Source organism: Thalia democratica, chromosome 1, assembly GCF_965202585.1.
Source record: "Thalia democratica chromosome 1, ktThaDemo2.hap1.1, whole genome shotgun sequence".
Classification (NCBI taxonomy): domain Eukaryota; kingdom Metazoa; phylum Chordata; class Thaliacea; order Salpida; family Salpidae; genus Thalia; species Thalia democratica.
This window is the reverse complement of record NC_139165.1, coordinates 67495591-67510424: the sequence shown is the minus strand read 5'-3', so window position 1 is coordinate 67510424 and position 14834 is coordinate 67495591. Positions and strand designations below refer to the sequence as shown.

The 14834-nt window shown below is 24.8% G+C and overlaps 2 protein-coding genes across 2 annotated transcripts; both read right to left on the bottom strand.

Annotated features, from left to right (window-relative positions):
• Positions 1-3721: 3721 nt before the first annotated feature.
• Positions 3722-8888, bottom strand: LOC145831210 (iris-like). The gene is made up of 2 exons (XM_082938355.1): positions 7893-8888; positions 3722-4133 (listed from the first exon to the last, which is right to left on the bottom strand). Exons 1-2 carry the CDS (start codon positions 8869-8871, stop codon positions 3997-3999), a joined length of 1116 nt encoding a protein of 371 aa, XP_082794481.1. The 5' UTR covers positions 8872-8888; the 3' UTR covers positions 3722-3996.
• A 196-nt stretch (positions 8889-9084) lies between these two features.
• Positions 9085-12934, bottom strand: LOC145829547 (iris-like). Its single transcript, XM_082937389.1, has 2 exons — positions 11255-12934; positions 9085-10600 (listed from the first exon to the last, which is right to left on the bottom strand). Exons 1-2 carry the CDS (start codon positions 12231-12233, stop codon positions 10464-10466), a joined length of 1116 nt encoding a protein of 371 aa, XP_082793515.1. The 5' UTR covers positions 12234-12934; the 3' UTR covers positions 9085-10463.
• Between the last annotated feature and the right edge of the window lie 1900 nt (positions 12935-14834).

The following is a 14834-nucleotide window of genomic DNA, read 5'->3' as shown; positions in this document are numbered from 1 at the left end:
GCTTAGTACTAAACAATAAAAACATCTGTTTTTTAGAAAAGTAAATTATATGTCTCCTTACTTATATGTTTCCTACCACAAAATCTTGATCGATGAAAAACGATAGTACTTCATTCATGCATTTTATAAAAGTTCAAAGATTGAACATGTTGTCTAAAAGTTGTTAAAAATGAATTTTACTGTATTAAATAAGCTTTTCTGAACAAAATCAAACTAAAAAGTCTTGAGTTTTTGTATAAATATTTGAAGTTTACTGTAAATTATTTATAAAAAAAGACATTTTAGTAATCCTGTTTTTTTACTATCAATCTACAATTAATATTTTACTACTATCAATTAAGATTAAAGTAATAAAAAAAAAGATTTACAAAAAGCTGATTACTGACATGATAAAGTTATAATGGTAAAATTTAAAGATAAAATATAGTCCTTATCCATGATTTTTATTATTTTTTATACGCTTAACTTCAATGCTTTAATTATATTAAATAAGAACAATTATTGTTGTTTTTATTAACTAAAGTTATACTTTTTGTACTATAGAATTAATCTTGAAAGAAAAATTTAAGTTTTAATTTTATAAAACTCACAAAGATTATTAGGCTTAGAAAAATATGTGTCTTTTAAAATTGGTTATATAGTTTATGGTTTTAGCACTAGTTGTTTTATAAAAGAAAATTTAATTTTTTAAAAGCAAAAGAACAAATCAAAAAGTTAATAAATTATTATTCTTAAATATGCTCATTAAAAAAAAAGTTTAACAAATATCTTAGAGTAACTGAAAAAAATATTTTAGTTAACTATAAATAAAAAAAAGTTATTTTTTTTTAATAGAAATTTTTAAACTCGGTAACCATTACGGCTAGGGAAACATTATTACTTTTGAAATATAAGGACGTAATTTTGAAAACAATGACAAAATATACATTTCAATTATTTATGATTTAGATATCATTGTTGGTGTATAAAAATCCAAAGATTAAAAAATTTCAGGATAAATTTTTTATGGCAATGAAATTTACAAACTAGTTTGTATAGAAATCTTACATTTAAAAAACTTTTTTAACTAAATTGACAGAAAATTTTAAACTTAGTCCTGGACAAGACGTTAAAAGGTATCCAAGTGGTGTGCGACTCGATAACCGAAAGGTTTTTTCGTGCACTAGGTCCAAGGACCGAATATTTTGAGCGTATATTTTTTGTCGTTCAATAAACATTACATTTACTAATCTTTTTTATTTTAACTTAAAAATTTTCATTGTTAAATACTTTTATAAAACATAAAAAAGAAATTAAGTATTTCGTCATGGACATGACATTAAACTGTATCCGTAGTGTATGGCCCAATAACCAAAAAGTTTTTTTTATACGCCAGTTGAGCGCATTTTTTGTTGTTCAATAACTTTACAACATATATTATTTCGAGTTATTAGTGAAACTGTTTTAGAAAATTTTTATAAGTTGTTATACAGTTATTTAAATAACTGAAGTTAAAAAAAAAGATTGAGTAGCTAAAAGTTTTAATAATTTTTCAAAAACTAATTGAATTTAAAAAAAAAACCAAAAAACTATTATTATAATAAATTTCAAACCAAGTACTAGAATAAATAATTTGTAAAACTGATAAATTCATCTTTTTAGTTTATTTCAGACTTTGTATTTGATTTTTTCTTTTAATAAAGATTTATAAAAAATCAAAATATCTATGAGTGTTAACGACTGATTAAGTTTTTGTAAAATATTAACAGTTATCTAATGAATTTTGTTTATTGATAGCTCATTTTACTCTTATTTTTTTTCTTAACTATGATGTTTTTACATTTTTAATTATTTAAAATAATTTTATTGATAATAGTTTGATTAAGAAATTTATTGTTAGTTGGGATCTCATTAATTTTATTGAGTGTTAACATTCTTTTATAAATAAAAAAGTTAACAATAGTTTTTTAATGTTTTCAGTCGTAATTTCTTTTTAATTTATTTAGTTGTAAAGAGTCAAAATATATTAGTTTCTTATTATTTTAATTAAAAAGAATTGTTTAATATTCAACTCTGCTTTACTCTCACCCTAATTAAACATAAAAATTTTATATCAAACATGTTATTTTTAAAAAAACCAATGAGAGCGAAAAGTTTAAAAAAGTTAGTAATATCTAAGTTTAGCTTTTGGGTTCAAGTACAAAAATATCTTACTGAAGTACTTCTACAAACAGCTTTATTTGTAATAATTTTTTTCTAATGATAAAACAATAAAAGATAAATGCTTCTTCAGCAAGCAAGTTGAATATAAACTAAAGGCTGAAAAATTTAAGATAAAGAAAAGAACAATTGACATACCTGAAGGGCGATATAAGAAAATTAACTTCGATAATATAAAATAAGCTAAATTGTACTTTTATATAAAATAATATAAAAGCAACTTGTTCAAGTAAATAGTTTTAAACTCTATATATAGAGTAATAGTACTGCATGTTTTATTATCAATGATTTAAATTATTTTATGGTATAAAATCAAAAAAATTTTAACAAAAAAAAATTATAACAAGTTTTTTAAGTATTTATTTGCATTCTGTTCTAAGCTTATATCTTATCTATTAAAGCTATATGAAAAACAAACAAAATAGTTGACAAATTTTTTAGAACTTATAAATTTTTTTTCAAGTTTAAGAAACGAAATAAAATCGTTAAAATTTAAAACTTTACTTATAAAAAAGTATTGGTTTTCATTTTTGGAAGGAAGAAAATTAAACGATGTAATCAACCTGCATGCTTTTATTGATACAGCTATGGTATAGTATGCTAATTAGAAGCAATAACAAAGTTTACTTATGTTTTTTTTTTTTTATAGCAAAGAGTAAACACAGTATTTGTAAATCTAGTATGTTTATCAGTTACAATTTCGAAAACTATTGATACTCTGAATTTGTCTACGCTCGATAGAGTTTTCTTGTGTCTTTTTAGGTTACGCTTTGTTATAAATTTAGTGTGGTAGCTTCTTTATATATAAATTTTTCAACAACAAAATGTCTACTGTTCTTTTAAAATATTAAGTCCCAATCTACTTTTGGATAAATAATGCAAAAACTAGTGATATACCGCATCCACAAAATTAGGATCTAAATCTATTTTCAAAATTAATATCTGGCCACAAGCGGATTCGGATAGTGTGGAAAAGGGCTATATATAGAAGGATTCTAATAGTGGATCTGGTAGATCACTAGTTTGAAGCTACTCATGTATTGTGAAGAAAAACTCGAATTTAAGCAGGCACGATTATAAGTAACTTATCATAATAAAAATAATTTTCAAAGAATAAGGTTAAGGGTAACAGTGATAGTAAAAAAGAAAATGATAAATGAAATAATAGAAAGCTTACCGATTTTTAGTAAGGGGTAACAGAGGTAGTTAAAAAAAATCAAGTAAAAAAAAAACCCTGGGGTCATTTTTTTTAGTTGAACTTAAAGCCCTATAAATTTACATTTTCATTGTTAAAATTATCTCTTAGCTGCAAAATAACTGTATGCTGTTTTAGAAAAGTAGCATGTTAATACGATATCTAAAAATAAGTTTAATAACTTACCTTTATTTTTCTTTAACGTATAAAACAGTATTATTATTAAGTAAGATTTGATAGAAAAGTGAAAATTTAATGTAAAAATTAAGTATACTAAACCATGGTAGAGTAAAAAACATAATAGCACTCAATAATACGTATCTTTTTTTATTGCAGCATATAGTAAATACTGTAAAAGATTATGTTTATTATTTAGATATGGTGATGAGCAAAAGAAAACGATGATAAATAAAAAGACGTATTTGGAATAATACGTAAGTAGAGTAATTAAAATTCCACAAAAAATTAATCAATGAAACAGGTACAAATAGTTGATTTCTAATAAACTTGCATAAGACCATGGAATGCTTGAAAAAATACTACAGATTACAAATTTAAGTGCACAATAGAGGATGAAGTAAAAAATAACTGATTAAAAAAAGTCACTCTCCGATGTCAGCAATTTTACCATAGAAAAGAACTTGTTTCGAAGGCTTGTGTGTGATGAGGAGCATAAAAGGATGATCGCAAGTGATCTCGATCGGAGGAAGAGGAAGACACATTCGCATCATCATCATCCCTATTAGAAAATTTAAAGTTTGACTGTTTTAGTATACGTGTACAAAGTTTAAGATGTGGTTTTGTCTTGAAAAAAATAGTGTTTATTATATAAATTAAACAAAAATAAACTGTTAAACCTGAATCAATGACAAATTATCTAAAAAATACTGTCAACTTTTTTTAACAGTAGACAAGTTTTAATAATAAGTTATATAAATATAGATAAAAAAAGTTCATTATGATTAAATGATACAATTTTTTCTTCAGGATACTACTGAAACTTTTTAGTTATAATTTTAGTGTTAAATCAAATATTTAAACTTCTTAAATTCAGCGAAGGATATGAAAAATTGATATTTGAAAAAAATTCTTACATATTTTTTTATTCGTGTCATCAATAGTTATTAGTTTAAGAACATTACAGTCACATAGATTATAGTTTTAGAAAATATTGACTATAAGCTAAATTCTATAGAGAAAATATGTTTGAAGCAAGTAATTTGCAATTGCCTTATTAAACTTTTACAAAAGAGTCAATCGGACTGTACAGGGATGATGGTGTATCATTATAAACAGAAAAAAATACTCTTAAGAAAATTGATGATTAACAAAAGAAAACAGTTAAAACTTTTAAAGGACTTAGATTCAAAAAAAAAAAATTGAAATGCAATGTTTTATACTTCCCTAGACAAGGTTCATCCGAAGAGGGCGATTTCACTCTATTGTGAGCGATTTTGGCTACAAAGGGAGGGGGAGCTGTAGATAGGGAAAGAAAAAGTAAATAGGTAATTAACTAGCTACGGAATGAAACCTAATTAAAGGAGGGTAATTACCTTTTTTTTTCAAGCAGGCGATTCTAATATAAGTTAGGGTAACCTTGCCCCTGATACTTAGAACAATGAGTTTTAAGCATACCATAAAGAAATCATATTTGTATTAGGGGCACAGAAAATTACTCAAATGGCCAGAGCCATCTTATAAAAACCTCGTTAAGATGATAGAAAAAAGGAATAGCCAACAATCAAAAAACAAAAAATATAAATAAAATCTAATAGCTAAATACCATAACGAATTAAACAACTTAAATTTCATATAAAAACTTTGGTATTTAGATGACAAAGACATACTTTTCTTTTTTTATTTTTAAATTGTATGTCTTTGTCATCTAAATACTAAAGTTTTATATGAAATTTAAGTTGTTTAATTCGTTATGGTATTTAGCTATTAGATTTTATTTATATTTTTTGTTTTTTGATTGTTGTAAGTTACTATTCTTTTTTATTTTTAAATTGTAACTTACTTTTACCCGCCTTACTGCCAATCAGTAAAAAGCACAATGAAAGCCTTCTTAAAACTCAGCTATATATATTGTGTAAATAAGACCACAATTTAACAAAATAGTACTCAAAAATAATTTTAATATCTCATTCAGTTACATTAACTACATCAAAAAAATAATCTAGGGACATAACAGAAAATATCTAAACACTTAAAATGAAACAGGTAGTAAGACTTTTTGCAGTTGCTGAACTGAGATCAAATACTCCTTTAATAATAAATGTTTGGTCAAAAACGTCACCTGTGGAGCAAAAATTGTATTGGCCAACAAATATAAAAATTGTTAAAGGTCAACAAGTTTTACTTTAAAAACGTATAGTATATGTCAATAGTTATTTAAAAACATATTAACAAAATGGAACAGGAGTATCAAACAACATCAGAATATTAACAAACAACAATTTTAACTTTAAAGCTGACTGGAAATAACTCACCATATTGGAGAAATTAAAAGTTCACAAAGAGTAGGTAGCACCTACACTAGGATTTCCCAAAGTTGGACATATCATCCCCTTGTGAGCAATATAGGCTATCGATAGGCAATTACTATTAAAGGGCGAAATAGCAAATGGCTAATTAAGTAATAAAGGGAAGCAGTATTTTTCTTATTTTAGCCAAGAAGATGATTGTAAAAATTTATTTTGGAAACCCTAACCTAAAACGTTGAAAAAATTGATAAGGCTGATAGAAAACACTACTCAAATAAATGTACAGAGTTGTTCTAAACATATCCCCATTTGAGAAGCCATACTTTAAAACTTGAGCATTTATTGCAATTAAAGTTATTTGTATTGTTACTGTGTTTCAAGTTTGAACTGTTTTCTACAAAAGATTATTTGTAACTACTAAACTTTTTGAAAAGGGATGTATGTTTTATTAATAAGGTTTAATTTCAAGTGTATAAAATTAGCTTGCATTAGTCCTGATTGTACATACAGTTATTTTAAAAAGAATTTATAAAAAAATTTCGTAGTGCTTCTGTAGTACTTTTAGCGTTTCTTGGTAATTTGGATTGTATGACCGCGAGGCCATCATCTTTTTAAGTTTCAAACTCTCGTTATTAAGTAACTAAGATGTTTTGATTTCATTTAGCTGAAAAAAATTAAACCTTACCAATAAAATATACATTCCTTTTAGAAAACTAAATTCAGTTATTCATTTTGTAAGAAACCAATCATATTACCAAGACAAATCTTAAAAAATTTACCTATAACGGTTTAAGAAAAGTTAAACAATTTATTAACAATTTATTAAACAATATATTATTTAACAGTAAACTTATAATGTGGTAATTTCTAACAATATATTAAACAATAAAAATAAGGTCAGGAAATTTTAAATTTAGTAAACCAAAACTGTGACACAAAACAACCATACTACAAAATATTAAAAATATTGTACGGTTGTACATCAAATAAAAGTTTCTATACACAATAACCAAATACTAACCAACCGAAACCTCAAAATACAAGAAAACCTGTAAGTGCAGGAACGAAAAATCACTATTAAAATATCAACTGCTTAGTAAGCAACCTAATTTATCTGGCACGATAAAAACAGACAATACAACAAAGTTTTATGTATGCTCCACTAATACAACATTAAAAGTAGATACCGGAACAATAAGGCAAGCTTAACATTACACTAAAATGGTAGAGTTCAAAGCTATCAATTTATATAGCGGAACAAAAATGTTCAAACAAATATTATAATCTAAAACGGGAATTACTTTACAGAACTAAAAAAAATTGAAAAAAATGACAAAACGTGTTACTTATGTAGCTTAGAAAAATAAGAAATATAGAAAATTACAAAAGCATTAGCACTAAAAAAAAAAAGAGAACACCCTTGGCTCTATTATCAAAATATGTACTTTGAAAAATTATAGCAAACTAGAACTAAGAACAAGAAAAAAGAATACAAAATAAAAAGTAATTTAATTGTACAAAAGTATTTTTCCAACGTACTAATAGAAGTTAATTAACTCAATATGTCAACTTAGAAATTTTTTCCAATCATTTATAACTACTTTTTTATGAACTCAATGTTTTAGAATTATTTATACTTATGAGCTCATTATAAAACTATTATAAAAATTTAAATGCAAAAGTGGCCTAAGCAAAACAAAGTATAATTGAAGTAACTACATTATAATTTTAAATTTTAACTCTTATACCATAATGTTGTTATTAAACTGGTTCTAGTACTGTACTATAATTCTTTATCATAAAACAGCCACTAAGAGAAATAGTATTGTACTTAACAACATAAGAAAAATTGTTGCAGAACAAAAGAGTTTACAAAAATGTAACAAAATAAAATTGTGACGAAAAAAATTTATTATAATCATTTATTCAAAAAAAAAATTTAGTGACTTATTCATAAAAAAAAAAACAGACATTAGGATATTCAACTGTTATCAAAAAAAAAAAAAACAAACCTGTCGCTGCTGCAGCTTCAGTTCCTTCTTCATTTACCTCAATAAAAGATTTGTGAACAACACTCGAAATGCACAGATTAGCAACATCAGTAATTCCCTTAAAATTTGCTTTCGAAGCATCAAACATGTCATGTATGCCCATCGCTTGAAGAGTGTCTTCAAGCATTTTTTTGTACTCTACTTTAAACTTAGGAATTTTTAGCATAAATTCTTCTCGCTGGCAGCCATTAATCATTGCATTCATTTTTTCAACAGATAAGTCTTTTTCCAAAGTCTTTAAGCCATGTCTCTCTTCCGAAACAAAAACATACATAGAAAACTTGTCTCCTTTATATGGAAGCTCTAAACAGTTGACTTTCAAATTTGCATCATAATTGCTCATGTAGTGAGCTTTTCTTGCCATCATATTAACTTTCTTTTCAGATCCATCCAAGCAATAGAATGTTTGCTTTTTAGTTAGATGCTTCTCAAACATATCTTTCCACATTCCTTTGAAGTAGATAGCATTAACCAATACTAAAACAGTATCAGGTGTAATGCAACCTGATGGTATAAGTTCTTCTATTTTATTATTTGTTTTATTCATAACCCAGCTATTTATTTCGTTTCTACTATTTTCAGAATCTGTTTTGTAGTTAAGACCCTTGACTTGGCAGTCTAGTGTATCTTTAAGTTGATCTACATAACTTTTTTTTAAAGAAAAAGATTCTTCAGGGAACAAACTATTAGCCACATTCATTTCAACACTAGACTTTTCAGAGTTAAGAGACAAAAAAAGCTTCTTTTGATCTTTTAAGAATTGTGAGTCAGCAGTAAAGCCTAAAACTGACATAAGTTGATCTTTTGTTTTTCCCATTGATCCATGAAGGACCATTGAAACTGCCATTGAAACACTTAGGGGTGAAAAGAAAATGTTTCCATTTCCAGATTCTTTGTTTAGTTTGTTATATAGTTTATTGATAAACTGCTCAGTTGCCATTATTTTAAATATAATTTTATGCTGCAGAATTATTTATATAAATCTTTAGTGAGTTTACAAAAAAAAGTTCACAAAACTAGTAAAAATTGAATAAAAATGTTTTGGCTTTACCGCATTTTTACTAGTTTTGTGAACCTGTATAGATACACTATGTCAAACAATTTATTAACTCATTAGAATATGCAATAAAATTAATTTATCTAATTTTGCTAGGCTATGCAGCTACTAATGTTTAAAAAATATTTTCTGATATTTAACATAGCAAATAAAATTTATTGTATATCAACAAATAGATTTTGAGATAAATAAAACATCGAGTCTCAATAATCTAAAACAATAAATATTTTAACTTTTAAATACTTAATCTTATAACAAACGCTACTATGTTAAACAGAAAATATTTGTACTAATAAATATTGTGAAAATTTCTAAAAGTAGTAGTTGTGGTCGACACTATAAAAATGACAACTATCTAGAATATAGTTAATTTCTTGGTTTTCAAGTGGGCACTTCATTAAAAAAGTTTTAGTATATAAAACTTACTATAAAATTATTTTGATTTTTTGTTTATTTTCAAAATAACTAACTAATTACAAGGTTGTCACTAATAAAGTCAAAATACTGTCCATAACCTTTAACTGTCCTGAGTACCTTGTGTTAAAATTTTTTTTTAAACTTTTAAAAGCTGTGAAAAGGTATTTCTTTGACAAAGTTTATTACAAAATAAAAAAACATTGAAAATAATTCAATTTTATCTAATTTAAATTTAGAAAAAAACTGGCCTAAGATTTTGGAAACTTTAAAAGTATACTGAGTTTTTATAAATGAAAACAAAACTATGCTGAGTCCGCCCGAGTTTAAAATCAAATCGAATTATCTTGAGTTATACTGAGTCATCCTGAGACTTAAGAAAAATTTCAAAATATCCTGATTTATTGGCAGTGTAATTAATTAAGATTATGTAAAACAGGACAGTGAGTTTAAGTTAGTAGATAGAAATAAAAAAAACTTAACTACATTTTTAGAGTAAATTTCCAGGACTTTAAACATGTTGAAGCTGTGACACCTATATATTTATTTTCTAGTGTTTTTCATTTATATGATGCATAAAAATAATACAAATATCTATCATTTAGTTTTTAAAAGTGGTAATATAAACATAGCTCAATTAGTCTAAATCTATCAAAACTACTAGGATTTATAATAAAAGTTTTTTATTTTAACTAAAATATATATTTGAAGCATAAAATTTCTGAACTTCAATTCAATTTAACACGTTTAATAAAGCACTTAGTTGTATATGTGAAATTACTGTAAATAAAAAAAATTACAAATAAATAAAAAACAAAATTTGATAAAATTCCAAAAACTATTGCATGAAATAGTTATTGTTGATTTTTAAATATAAAGAAGTATTTATAACAGGTTAAAATAGAAGTATTTTATACTACCAAAAATTTCATTAATGATTAAGATATTAATAGTTGAACAATAAAAGATTGCACAATTCTTTGAATGGTTAAAAAAAAGTTGATGAATATATACTATGTAGAATCTAAAATATATGGATAAAATATTTGTTTGAAAACAAGTTACTCTCCAATGTCAGCTATTCTACCATAGAAGAGGATTTGTTTTGAAGGCTTGTGTAAAATGAGGAGCTTAAAAGGATGATCACAAATTATCTCAGGCGGAGGATGAGGAAGACACATCCGGTTCATAATTAATCCTAAAATATAATTTTTACTTTAAAAGTTATATTTGTTGTTATGTGAGGTTACATAATTTGAAAGAAGATTTCGCTTTTATATAAATTATTTATTCAATAACTAGTTTAATAATATGTTCGAAAAGTTACTTTAAGGCTACTTAGTTTAATTTACAAGCATTGTCTTTTATAACTTCTTATACCGACTTTTGACCCAATATACAAAAACTTTTTTTGTTCTAAAAACTAATCAAAAGTAATTATCAATTAGTACAACTTATTCTGTAATAGTTATATAAAAGCTGATAGGCCTAAACTAAACAATTATAACCTTATGTTGCTAAAAATACCTTGCTATAGTTCACAAATAATGTAAAATTTAAAAAACTATAATTACTTTTAATAGTACTAAACTCCATTCATAGTTATTATACACAATCCTATATAGAACCAAAATGTTTTATAATTTAATTACTATAAATATATAAAAATTAAACTATTTAGTACCAGTATCAAGAAAAAAGTTACTAGAATATTAAAAAAATTTACATACTTTGTCTAAAATTTTCAGAAAAACACCCTATATTTGTTTACATATTTTATTCTCAGTTATTAAGTGATTGTGATCTTTAAAATTATTATTTAAAGTTTTATTTCTACACAAAACAAACAAACCTGTCGCTGCTGCAGCTTCAGTTCCTTCTTCATTTACCTCAATAAAAGATTTGTGAATAACAGTCGAAATGCACAGATTACCAACATCAGTAATTCCCTCAAAATTTGCTTTTGAAGCATCAAACATGTCATGTATGCCCATTGCTTGAAGAATGTCTTCGAGCATTTTAGTAAACTCTACTTTAAATTTAGGAACTTTTAGCATAAATTCTTTCCGCCAGCAGCCATCAATCATTGCATTCATTTTTTCAACAGATAAGTCTTTTTCCAAAGTCTTTAAGCCATGTCTCTCTTCCGAAACAAAAACATACATAGAAAACTTGTCTCCTTTATATGAAAGCTCTAAACAGTTGACTTTCAAATTTGCATCATAATTACTCATGTAGTGAGCTTTTCTTGCCATCATATTAACTTGCTTTTCAGATCCATCCAAACAATAGAATGTTTGCTTTTTGGTTAGATGCTTTTCAAACATATCTTTCCACATTCCTTTGAAGTAGATAGCATTAACCAATACTAAAACAGTATCAGATGTAATGCAACCTGATGGTATAAGTTCTTCTATTTTATTATTTGTTTTATTCATAACCCAGCTATTTATTTCGTTTCTACTATTTTCAGAATTTGTTTTGTAGTTAAGACCCTTGACTTGGCAGTCTAGTGTATCTTTAAGTTGATCTACATAACTTTTTTTTAAAGAAAAAGATTCTTCAGGGAACAAACTATTAGCCACATTCATTTCAACACTAGGCTTTTCAGACTTAAGAGACAAAAAAAGCTCTTTTTGATCTTTCAAGAATTGTGAGTCAGCAGTAAAGCCTAAAACTGAAATAAGTTGATCTTTTGTATTTCCCATTGATCCATGAAGGACCATTGAAACTGCCATTGTGATGCTTAAAGGTGAAAAGAAAATGTTGTCATTCTCAAAATCTTTGCTTAGTTCGTTATAAAGATTATTTATAAATTGTTTGGTTATCATAATTTACAGATATAATTTTACACTAGAAATTTTTAATACTATTCTAGTATGTAGTTGTAAAATAAACAAGAAAATTTAAAAAATAAGATAATTTAGATGTGAGTTTCTCAATGGGCCATATTAGTATTTAGACTAGATATTCTGTGGTTTTTAATGGGTGGGGGCAACCATTTATCAAATTTACGAAAAGAAGTTTGGGAAACCCTGATCCAGATTATCAACAACATTGTTATTGATTTAAAGCTTTTATAGTTGTATTAATATGTGTAAATGATTTGTACGATTTATAACTAGTCTAGTAGACAAAATTTTTTGTAAATGTTTAAACTTTTTGTTAAGCTTTTGGTCATTCAACAAGTATTAATTAATTTCAGAAAAGTAGTTTTCCCAGATTAACCTTTATTCAAGTTTCTGTTGACTTTTGGCACAAGTATATTAGTTTGTAATTATAACTTTTGTTTTTATATTTTAATTTAGTCACTACTACAGTACAAACTAATAAATAACAAACAATGCTTAGCCTTTGAAAAATAAATAGAAATCCTATTAAGAGTTAGTAACTGTACACTACAAAAATCATTACACTAAGTGTAAACTAAAAAGATCATTTTACACTTGTAAATGTAAACTGTTCTACGGTGTAGTTATCTTAAGTCTTAACTTACTTCCTCTGATAATTTCTATAAGTACAAAACTTACAAAACTTAGATTATGTTAATAGAAAAAGTTTATCTACTGTTTCAGAACTTTTAAGTGTTTAAATCAAGTCGTTTTATTATGTAAATTGTATATTAGTGAAGGTCTTAATTTAGATAAAATTTAGTTTTATAACACTTAAATATATTCTGTTTTTAAATTAGATTAGCTAACATTCAATAGTTTTAGTAAAAGTTTGTTCAACTATCAAACAGTAAATTTAAGTACTAACTAAAATAAAGTTTAAATTTTAAGTTTTCAGACAAAACAGTATCATTTTCAAAACTTTATATATATTTCTGTTTCATTCCAATATGATACAGTTTTTACTAATAAATATTTGCTAAAATATTTTTTAATAAACTGTTTATAATACAATTATTTTTTTAATAAACTTTATGAAACAAGTAAATTTATTAAAGTATTTATGATTTTTAAGCTTGAAATAAACTCATTTACTGTAAATATCATAAAAAGTATAAGAAAAGTACCAAATTAAAACGTTTCACTAATTCTAAAACTATTTTAAATTGTAACTTAATGTCAATAAAAACAAAAAAGTGAAATGAATGGTAAAAGCAGTCATTGTACAAAAAAGTTTTGTCTAGATAAAGTAAAATGAGTATAATAGAGATCAAAAACATCATATATAGCTTTTAATATTTAAGTTAACACAAAAATAAATGTAGTTTTAAACAAAGATGGAACAAGTTATTATAATTTGAAATGATGTAACTCTATTTTTTAATAATTATAATTTATTAATGAAAATAATTTATCTTTACTTAATATTAATGGCAGTTGTTTATAAAATACATACATATATTGGAATAATTGGAACAAGCTATTGGATTTTAAAAACAGTTTTCATCGTTATATACAGAAATTACAAGTGCTTTTTATAATATTAGTTTAAATGTTATAAAAATTTAAGTACATTTATTGCTATCTTTTTTGTAAACAATCATCTTAACTTGCTCTTTAACTTAAAAATCATGAAATGTTTATAAAAAATAAATTTTTATGTTAATCTCATCAATGCTTTATTTAAATTTATTAACATTGGTAGAAAAAGTGCATCAGTTGCTATATTTTTGTAGTTATTCATTAACTCAAATTTGTGGCACTGAGAATTTTTATTATGTTATTTCATACAAAGATAACATGTGATTACACAATTAGTCACCGAAAGTGTATGGAGAAACTGACTATGTAAAACTTTTATCAGTAAACATTTTTTAGAGTAAACTCAATTTTATTTATCTAATTAAAAATAAAATTTGTTATAACTATTTTTGATTAAATCGTTAATATCATTATTCGAGAAAATACAAAAAAATTGTGACTATTTGTAGTTGATTTAATGTCGGCGGCAGTGGAGTATCAGTATGTATAATGTTCGTCTCATGAAAATTTTGGTTATTTTATATTTGATCGACAACTAACCCTTAAAAAATTTTTTTTTTTGTAATTTTAGTGAGGAGTTGTAAAATAAGTTTACTTATTCTCTACTCAATTTTTTGAAATAATACCAAATATAAGTTGTAAATATCCATATTAATTTTATATGTTTTTTTCGTAAAAAGGTTTCAAGTAGCCTTATAATTATAATAAAAAGTAAATTTTTACTGAGCTTATTAAAAAAGTCACCGTAAAACTAACTAAAAATATCGAAACTTAGAAAATATAATTTAAAACAAAAAATATTCAAATGTAGATTTTGTAAAAATAAGTTTTGTTAGAAACAAAGTTATTTTAAATCTTATTAATCCAATTCTCAAGTAACGATTTTAGTTAAACCTTTAAGTAAAATAAAAAAAAACAAAATGTTTTAAGTTTTGCTGTTTTTGATCATACTTTACTAAACTCCTAAGCTGTGTTACAAAAAATGTATTACATTATTTA